Source organism: Vulpes vulpes, chromosome 2 (genome assembly GCF_048418805.1).
Source record: "Vulpes vulpes isolate BD-2025 chromosome 2, VulVul3, whole genome shotgun sequence".
NCBI lineage: Eukaryota > Metazoa > Chordata > Mammalia > Carnivora > Canidae > Vulpes > Vulpes vulpes.
Genome location: NC_132781.1, coordinates 7,604,344 through 7,613,723, shown reverse-complemented (window position 1 = coordinate 7,613,723; position 9,380 = coordinate 7,604,344). Strand labels below are relative to the sequence as shown.

At 58.0% G+C, this 9,380-nt stretch overlaps 1 protein-coding gene across 1 annotated transcript; it reads right to left on the bottom strand.

Moving 5' to 3' along the window:
• Nucleotides 1–1,065: 1,065 nt before the first annotated feature.
• CPSF4L (cleavage and polyadenylation specific factor 4 like) lies at nucleotides 1,066–7,758 on the bottom strand. Its single transcript, XM_072742515.1, has 5 exons — nucleotides 7,568–7,758; nucleotides 6,959–7,009; nucleotides 5,207–5,359; nucleotides 1,988–2,095; nucleotides 1,066–1,118 (listed from the first exon to the last, which is right to left on the bottom strand). The coding sequence occupies exons 1-5, from the start codon at nucleotides 7,668–7,670 to the stop codon at nucleotides 1,066–1,068; spliced, it is 468 nt and encodes a 155-aa protein (XP_072598616.1). The 5' UTR covers nucleotides 7,671–7,758.
• Between the last annotated feature and the right edge of the window lie 1,622 nt (nucleotides 7,759–9,380).

Sequence of the window (9,380 nt, the reverse complement as noted above, 5' to 3'; positions counted from 1 at the left end):
CAGAGGGAGAAGCAGGCTCCATGCACCGGGAGCCTGATGTGGGATTCGATCCCGGGTCTCCAGGATCGCGCCCTGGGCCAAAGGCAAGCGCCAAACCACTGCGCCACCCAGGGATCCCCCCTTGTTCTTTATTTAAAAACCACACACATTGGGCACCTGGTTGGCTCAGTTGGTAGAACACGCCACTCTTAATCTCGGGGTCGTGAGTTCAAATCCCATGTTGGGAATACAGATTACTTACACACACACACACACACACACGCACACAAACACACACACAGGCATGCACGCTATCCAGCCAAGGAGAAGGAAAGCCTCAGGGGCCAACAGGACTGAAGCAGAGGTTACAGAGGTTGGAGGGGGTTTGGGTGGTGGCGTGTGCCTTTCCCACGAGGGGTACTTGGAGCAGATCGTGTGAGAGTGAGGGCTGTGCATAGTGCGGTGCCAGAGTGAGAGAGCTCCCCAGGGAGCATGTGCAGTAAAGGGAGCGAGACACACCTGCCCCTCCCTGCCTGCACTCACCTTCGTGTAGCTCGAGTTGAATAAAAGATTCATCTTGGGACTGAGGGAAGTACAGAGAGAGCCGATTACAGCCTGGCTCCAGCCCCCCGCCCCCCATCACCTGCTCATTAGCATGCTCCGCACCAGCCGGCTGCAGATTTCCTGTTCCTGAGCCCTGTGGGGAAGGAGCCCATACCCCAGCCAGGGGATGCAGGAGAACTGCAGAGGGTTGGGGTGGGTCTTCAGTGTTTCTAGTCATTTCTAGAACAGTCTGTGAAGAGCTCTATGCCCGCGCCCAGCACGAACACACATCAGCAGCCTGGGGTGGAGTTAGTGCAGCACCAGGCGGGGGACGGGGCTGTGTGTGCACAGGGTAAGCCAGCAAGGAGACCCCTGGGCAGATGCTCGCCAGACACTTCAATTCCCACCTCGGGCCAGTGAAGGTATGGAAAGATCTAGATCCAGAAGCCAGGGAACGGGCCCCATACTAGGCAGGAGTTGCTGGTGCAGGGGTCATACTTACTGTGCAAATTGGCAGTGAGGTCCCTTGGGGCAGAAGCCCACTTAGTAGTTAACGCACATGATCTTAGGGACGTGGTGCTGCTTACACAGGGGCCCTGCCAGGCAAAGCACAGCCAGAAACACATGACAAAGCTCACGGGGAGGCTATGGCAGTCATAGGCTCTCCACATCAGGGGTGTATAAGTCTCCCTGAACCTTCCAGACTGCCCCAATCAGCTGCTTCCTAGCCATGTGACCGGGAGGGGAAAGGTGACCTCGGAATATGTTGGGGTGGGGGTCAGCTGGCCAGTCCTGGGCAGCGGGGTTGGAAGTGTCCCTAATACACTGTCTTGGAGGATCTACAGGGCTGTAGACGGTCATCTGCTGTCTTAGCTCCAGAAGGTACGACTGAAGAAAGGCTAACCCTGCAGCTTACTTATCTTCCCCTAAAATCCCCCAAAACCAACACCACTGAGACCTCAGAACAATGTGCCTGAAGACAAAGGAAGATCAAGCACATGGTACTCAGAGCAGGGACTCTGATGGGGGGAACCTGCCTCTTCCTGGGGTGGGTGGAGCAAGCTTCAGTGGCAGCATAGCCCCAGGTACGCAGGTAAGAGAATGCACTAGAAGGTCTCCTGTGGGTCAGCCCCTGCGCCAAGATTCCCATGGGGTCCTATAGCTGAGCGGCTCTACAACCCTCCGAGGGAGGCATTTCCCCTTTTCATAAGTGAGGAAATGAGTTCAGCAGTTTGTTCCAGTCACACAGGTGATACATTCTGAAGTCCGCTGCGGGAAGCCAGCCCCGTGCCACACCAGGCTGAATGCTGGAAGGTCGCAGAGCGGGCCCTGGGCGGAACTAGGGGAAAGAGCTTGTTGGGAAGGCCCCACGGGGCCTCATCAGGAATATGCCTCCCTCCCCTGCTGGGGACCTGCCCCCCGCCCCATCCTGATCACCTAATGCTCCCTACCACTGGGGCCTCACCATCCTTGCAGAAACCTTGGTCATACCAGTCCCGGGTCCCAGGACAGTCCCGGGTCTTGAAAGGTGGAGTCACGTGGAGGAAGGGACATTCCTTGCTGTTGCAATCACCTGAAAAGTCCGGCATTCTTAAAGAGCATTCTTGAAGTCTTTATTGTCACTTCTGCCCGCCCCAAACAGGACTGACCTTGGCCCTTCCTTAGAAGCCACCGGCCTGCCTTCTGTCATCGGCCGCTTCTCCAAGACATCAAGGTTTTTTCTAATCTGCCCTGCAATCTAAGGAGGATGGACCCCAAGACTACTGGCTAAGCAGGGCGTGGGCAGGAATAAGCACATCTGGAAGAGTTGAGGCTGGGCCCGAGGAGGGATGGGAACGGGAGGCATTTGGAGGCCACCAGAGAGGAAAGAATGAGAGGAGACGTGGGGAGGGAAGACCCAGAGAGCGAGCAGCTACAGATCCAAGAAGACACATCGTGGACGCATCATGATGAAAGCCCTCCCTGCTTCATCACCACGAGACCGACGATTCGCCCAGAATCGGGGCACAGTCCTTTTGGCGGAAATGCCAAGAGCAGTGCCCAGGGCTCCAAAGTTGGCACCGGGGTGATGCTAGGCGAGACACAGAGGGACCCCTGTAGTATCCCAGCACTGTAGTCTGTCTGTGGGTCGGACTAGGACTCAGGTCCCCTAGAAGGAGCCAAACCACTTGAGAATTGTGACAAGAACCCTCCTGGATTTCTCTTAGGGGCCCAGGGGCTTTGAAGGAGCCCACGGGGAAGATTCAGCTCATTTTTCACCTCATTTGAAGTAGAGAACCAGTGACTGCTTCCCGTCTCATCCTCCTTAAAAATCTGCAACTCGGTACTTCTCAGAACCAAAAGGAACTTCACGGTGTTCACCCCATTGGTTTTCAAACTGCTCCGGAGTCTATTCTATACATTGTGCTTCTGCAAAGCAGGTTTCCCCGGGACAAGAGTGCCCTGGATGCCGAAGGGTTTTAAGCCATCATTCCCTCCCGGCCCTCCCACCTCTCGAACGAGGACCCCAGGGCTCAGACAGGGGAAATCCCATGTCCACATTCACCCAGCCTCCTCACATTGACGAGGGGCTTAAGTGCTGGCCTGGCCTCAGAGGAATGGAAGTGACATCCCTGCCGCCGCCACCACCACCACCACCATACCCCCACCACCCCCAAGACTGGTGAGCATTGGCCAGGCCAGGTGGTGGGAAGTCACCTGTGCAAGGCTCCCTTTCTGGCCTGGCCTGGGTGCACGTCTCCGCCTTCCTCTGCCGGCCAGCAGGTGGCCCCCGCACCTCACCCTGCACTCAGCCCTGCAGAGCCACCCAGGTCCCTTTCAGAAGCACTGGAACGTCCCAAACAAAGCAATTTACTTCGAAGGCGAGCGACAATTACTTTGATAGGACCTTAGAGCTATTCCCTCATTTACTCCAAGAGCAGCAACAGAGGTTACCCGCTACCATCAGGGATTTGCATGTACCCCCCTCGTGGTGAGACGCATTTGAGGGCAGAAGGGAACCTGGTCCTACATTCCCAGCACAGTGTCTGAGTCCCAAAAGAAAACCCAACCAAGTTTCACTGAAGGAATTAGTAAGTAGCATTTTTAAATGAAAGAGGTTTAGGCGGTGACCGGGGGAGCAGGGCTCAGGGTAAACTTTGTCCTTCCTTCCAAAGAACACATGCGGGTAGCTGACCTTCAACTCCAAGCAGGCAGGACACAGAGCATTGGCCTGGGAGGAGCTTTTTGAGGATGCTTTGCTTTCTTCCCGCATACCCAGGCCTGCCCCTACTGCCCCCACACCCCCCCCCACCCCGCCATGGGCTCTAATGAGGAACAGCCACCCCTGGAGCTGTCTCAAGAGGTCCCTGGAGACTGTGCCAGCTCTCTCCCTCCAGGTCACTCTTTTGGAACAGTTTAAAAAGCACTGGACTAGATAATCCTTAGGGCTCCTTCCAGCTCTGGAAGGAACAGAGCTGAAGAATTTTATTGGGAAGATACCTTATGAGATCTGAAACACATTCACAGACCATTTTTAAATGAGGTGGCAAGTGGCCCAGCTTCCCCCTCTGCAGCCCTGTTGACGACAGAAGGAGGTCTTGAGGTCAAGGGAAGGAGGACACTGGTCCAGACCTGACCACACAAGATAATTTTAGAGGCTATGGCTTCTGGACCTCAGGACTGCATGTTTACAGTTATGTTGTGTTGCCAACAAGAGAGGCTAGTTTTCCACTTATGGAAGCAATGTAAAGTTTTCTTCTAAAATAAGACTTAAAAATAAATATAAATAAATAAATAAATAAATAAATAAATAAATAAATAAATAAATAAAACTTAATAGGGGCACCTGAGGGGCTCAGTCAGTTGGGCATCAGCCTTCGGTTCAGATCATGATCCCAGAGTCCCCGGATTGAACCCCAAGTCAGGCTCCCTGCTCAGCGGGAGTCTGCTTCTCCCTCTCCCTCCTCCTGCTCCCTCTCTGTCTCTCAAATAAAATATCTTATTTTATTTTTTTAAGATTTCATTTATTTATTCGTGAGACACACAGAGAGAGAGGCAGAGACACAGGCAGAGGGAGAAGCAGGCTCCCCGCGGGGAGCCCGATGCAGGACTCGATCCCAGACCCGGGGATCACATCCTGAGCCAAAGGCAAAACGCTCAGCTCAACCGCTGAGCCACCCAGGTGTCCCAAATAAAATATATTTTTTAAAATAAGACTTAATAATAGCAAGACCAGAGAAAGAGTAGACAATGATACTGGTCAATGGCACAGGTGCTCTGTGTGTTTCACAAGCATCGTGAAAGTGGCTTCCAAGTGCTGCTGTTTGGGGACCCTTGGCCTGGACCCCCCTGGGGCAGAGAGATGGCCCAATCCAGGCCTGTTTCTGGACAGTCGGGGTATGTGATTAAACCAGGACTGCAGAGGGAAACAATTCAGCCTTTGATGCCAGCCACACCCTCCCCTTCCCTTGGGGCTGCAGGGGTGGGGTTGGGGGGGCCGCAGGTGTGCACCCAGCCTGCAGGGCAGTGAAACTGGCTCTCCTGTGTCTCAGGGGCTGGAGAAGCAGGCCTGAGGCTCGAGCGGCCTGGTCTGTCGCCGAGGCACACACGGCCTCCTCTGAGCGCCGCTGTCACAACTTCCACCCACCTCCCAGCCGCCACCACCAACCTCCAGGGGAAGGGCCGAGCCAGGAAGGGGCTTTACCAAACTTTGAGTAGAAGTAGCACTCGGGCATCCTGGTGACATCGTACTGGTGCAAGAAACTGCGCTGGTCGCCCTTCTTACACAGGCCCCCGAGCCAGTGCTTACACACCACCATCTTCTCCCCCTGGTTGTGCCGGAATGGGCAGAGCTTCCCTGGGGACCCAGAGCACCCAGCTGGGAGGCCCCCCCCCCAGCCCACAGCCCGGACCCAGAGCACCCCCGGGAGGAATTCCCCAGGAGAGGCCTGGGGCTCAGACCCCAGCTGCACCCCCACAACCCCGTCCCATCCCCTGACACCCCTCCCCCCGTGGAAGCTGGAACAGCGGGGGGGTGCAGGCAGAGGTGGCATGGAGGGTGACACGGAGGACGCCCCGTAGTCCTGACAGGTGGCTGTTCCCACCACCGCAACTTTGCCCAGCCTTGCTCTCTGTCTGGCCTGCCCTCGCCCCTCTCAAACCCCAGGACGCCCCGGGGGTCAGGACAGCCCCCAGGTTCGGGGTGCCCCTCCCGCCCCCCGCCAGGGAGCAGAGCCATGCTTCCAGCTCCCTCCCTCCAGCACGGTCCCTGGCACATCGTGCTCCCTAAGGGCCTCTTCAAACCAGGTCTTAAAAACTCCCCCAGAGGTTGTATTTCCTGAGTCCCAAGACCTAAGGTGCTGACCCGAGAGCCAGCTTTGAAACAACTTAGAAAGAAGTGGAAATGTCTGTAACTCTCTGTTATCTTCCTATACTGGGGCACTGCCAACGGCAGGAAGGACGCCCCGGTTCCTAAGCTCTGAGCAGGACCAGCCTCCTGCGTGGCCGACTCTGATAGAAAGGGAGGGAAGCCGGGATGGGGTTCTTTGTAAATAGCCCTTCCCTCGCCGGGGCCAGTGACTTGCTCTGCTGTGTGACCCCCTCACCAGAGCCAGAGGAGCGTTACTGCGGCCCAAACCGCTTTGGGGGCAGGACCCAAGGAGGGGGCTCCATCCTGGCTGCACAGAGCGATGTGCAAAGAGTGAGCAATGAGCTGGCTTCCCTCTCACCCCATCGTCCAGGGCTGACAAGACAAATGAGGTGCGAGGTGCAGGGCAGTCCCTCCCTGCCCGGCCCCTCCTGGCTTCCCGGCTTCCCAAGAGCAGAACCACTTGGACCTGAAAAACGGGCCCTAAACTTATTCACAAGAGCAGCGGTGCTTAACCTGGATCTAGGGGGGGACTGGGGGCCCCCAGACTGAAGGCAAGGCTTTTGGCCCAACCGTGTATTTCTACAGGAAAAGCCTATGAGTGGGCCAGAGCTGGAGGTGGGGACCCCCTGGTTTGAGCCAGGCCTCCTGTATATGGGGAGAGGAGTTTGCTTGGTCGGGGTCAGGGAGAAACAGGGGGTGCTTGTTGGTAGCATTTCAGAGACTGAAATGGCCAGGGCTGTCTTAGGACGTAAAGAATACTCAGGACAGCTGACCGGGTCCCATACTGATTCAGAGGATGAGAAAGGGGGTGTTGGAGAGAAGGGCGCCGCTTTCCTGGCCGGGAGGAAACTCGAAAAAGCCGGGGGCCTCCTGGGAACACACAGGCTGAGACCCCAAAACAGTCCCACCCCCAGCAAGGCGGGAAGAAGGGAATGTCCCCTCCCAGGTGGCCCTGGCTGAGCCAGGGAAATCCCAGCTGCTGATTCCCCCCTATTCCAGGCCCAGCAGAAAGAAGCCCCTGTGGTGTGGCCGCCCCCGCCCCCCACTCCCCCGCCCCACCACTGCCAGGTTCTCCGGCTGACCCACCTTTCTCACAGAGCCCTTTCGCAAAGAAGTTGCACACAGCTGAGCCCCATTCTGGAAGGGGAAGAAGGAAGGTAGCTTCCTCAGAGGCTGCAGCTGCTGGAGGGGCTCTTCCTCCCCAGGAAGTGGCGCCCCCCCCCAACCCCTGTGACCCTGACCTTCCCCAAGGCTGAGGCCTGGGGGCCCCCAAGTCCTGGCTCTTTGGATGCTGGCCTCCAGGACCAGCCTCGAGGCCTCAGCACCTAAGCCCCCCAACCCTGAGACAGAGGTGACTGAGGGCCCCAAGGCCCAAGGGAGCTCAGGAGGCCAGTGTGGACCCTCCTGGCTTCTCACAATTCACCTGTGTCTCTCTGCTTTCCGGGTCTGGAAAACGGGCCGCCTGGGAGTCAGCCCCATTTTCCTGGAGTCCTGGAGAGGACGTGAGAGGCCTGAGCCCCTGAGAAGGGAGGGACCAAGCTGGGAATCACAGTTGGCAGGCCCCAGCCCCCCACTGGGCCACAGTGAAGGGGCGGCCCCATCGGGAGCTGAGCAGAGAGGCCTGCGGAGAAGACCGGGGGAGGGGGATGCCTCACGGTCCCCCAGAGGGACAGCTGACACCCTGTCCTCACTCACTGTCCATGCCCTGGAAAGGCAGGAGTCCAGTGCCCTTCTGCAACTCTACATCCTTCTCGAAGGTGAAGGTGAACTGCTCCAGCCCAGCAATGACCTCCTGCATCTTCCATCTCCAAAACCTGCCCAAGACCCTGCGGGTGGCCCCTATATAGCTCCTTGTCGTTGGAGGCCCTTAAAGGGCCACAGTCTGGTGCCGCCCCCCCTCATCCCCGGGGGAGCCAGCTGCCAGGTGACAGCTAAGCGACTCTCTAAGCACAGATGTCTCACCACTCCCACCTGATGCAGGTGCAGACGCCCCGGGGGGGCCCCACGCCCCCACACGGTGTACAGAACGGGCTGCAGGGGAAGGAGGAGCAAAGCCCCGCAGGCTCCCCGCTCCTCCCGGCGTGTCTTCAAACATGCGACATATGCACAGACGTTACCAAACCTGTGCTCATTCTTTCAACAGGAAGACAAAGCCACAGGTTAAGCTTCGAGAAGACTTGCATAAACCCACCTCTGTGAGGCTGCTCGGATTCCCAGGAGCTGGGGCGGGGGGTAGGGTGCCAAGGGGTGAGGGGGCCGGGGCAGGGGGGCTTCCCTCCAATCAGGTCCCAGCCCACCCCTCCCTCTGGGACTCCTGACACCCCTCTTCTGGCCTTAGTGACAAGCCCCACGCGAGCTCTTCATAGGAGAAGGGGGGGAAAGGAACGAGATCCAGAGGAATCGGAAACAGTTGGATGAATAGCGCTTTGTTTACTCGCACACAACCGCGAGCTCGGAGCTGGGCTGGGGGTGGAACCAACCCGAGGCCGGGCCTCCCCGCCAGGATTCCACAGGCCACCCCAGCGTCTCCCACCCCCTGAGAAAGCGCTTTGTAAACGAAATCTCTATGCAAATGTTGTTTTATTATTATTACGCCACCCCTGCCCCCAGGGCTGGGGACATCTGAAGTGCTTTCAAAGGCGCGCTCTGGGGCTCTAACTGGGGCTCTAACTGGGGCAGGCTGTCCCCTTCCCACCCCCAGCCGGGGCCCTGAACTGGCCTTCCCTCCAACTGGACGGAGCCAATGTTTGCAGAGTCGCGCTGGAACCCACAGAACCCGACGGCCTCCTTCCTGGACGCAGCGGGGAGAGGTGGGCAGCGCCCTGCAGGCCCGAGCCGGCCTACAAGAAGGAGCCTGCTGGCTTTTGTTCTCCCATGACTGTGGCCCCCTCGGCTCCTCCTCCACTGGTTGTTCTTTTGAACTCTGGATCAGAAAGGAAAATAGCTGGAGAGAGAGAGAGAGAGAGAGAGAGAGAGAGAGACACCTGGTGCCGAGGCGGGGCCCAGGGCCGGGCAGGAAGGGATCCAAGAGTTTCCAGAAGCCCAGGCCTCCCTCTAGCTTCAATCCCAGGGAGGGGGGACGGTGGGGGAGGCCGAGCTGGGGGCTGTGGGAGGCTGGGCCACCCAGGCCCCTGGGCCAGACGCCCTATTCCTGTGCATGGGTTGGTAATCCAAGGACACATTCCGTCTGTCAACACACCAGCCTGGCAGGGCAGGCGGGCAAATGAGGACACGAAGACTCAGCGAGGCCAAGGGCACACGGTTGGGAAGACGGTGACGACGGAATTCTAATCCTCGTCTCCTGATCCCCTTCCATCAGCATCCACAGAGCATCTGTGTCCTGGGGATGGGGCGGGGAGGGGGGGGAAAGGACCGTCCTCCTGCCCTCAGGCACAGCCCAGTCCAGTGGGGAGTACACGATGGTAAAGGGGGATGGTGGGGGATCCCTGGGTGCCTCAGCGGTTTGGCACCTGCCTTTGGCCCAGGGTGTGATCCTGGAGTCCCGGGG

What these genes read in the sequence shown, in the direction of transcription:
- CPSF4L (XM_072742515.1), bottom strand. Translation starts at nt 7,670, where the DNA reads ATGCAGGAGGTCATTGCTGGGCTGGAGCAGTTCACCTTCACCTTCGAG. An exon ending in GAAAGGGCTCTGTGAGAAAG is followed by an intron (nt 5,360 to 6,958) that starts GTGGGTCAGCCG and finishes CTGGGTCCCCAG; the next exon opens with GGAAGCTCTGCCCATTCCGG. An exon ending in CCAAGGTTTCTGCAAGGATG is followed by an intron (nt 1,119 to 1,987) that starts GTGAGGCCCCAG and finishes TTTGCCTGGCAG; the next exon opens with GGCCCCTGTGTAAGCAGCAC.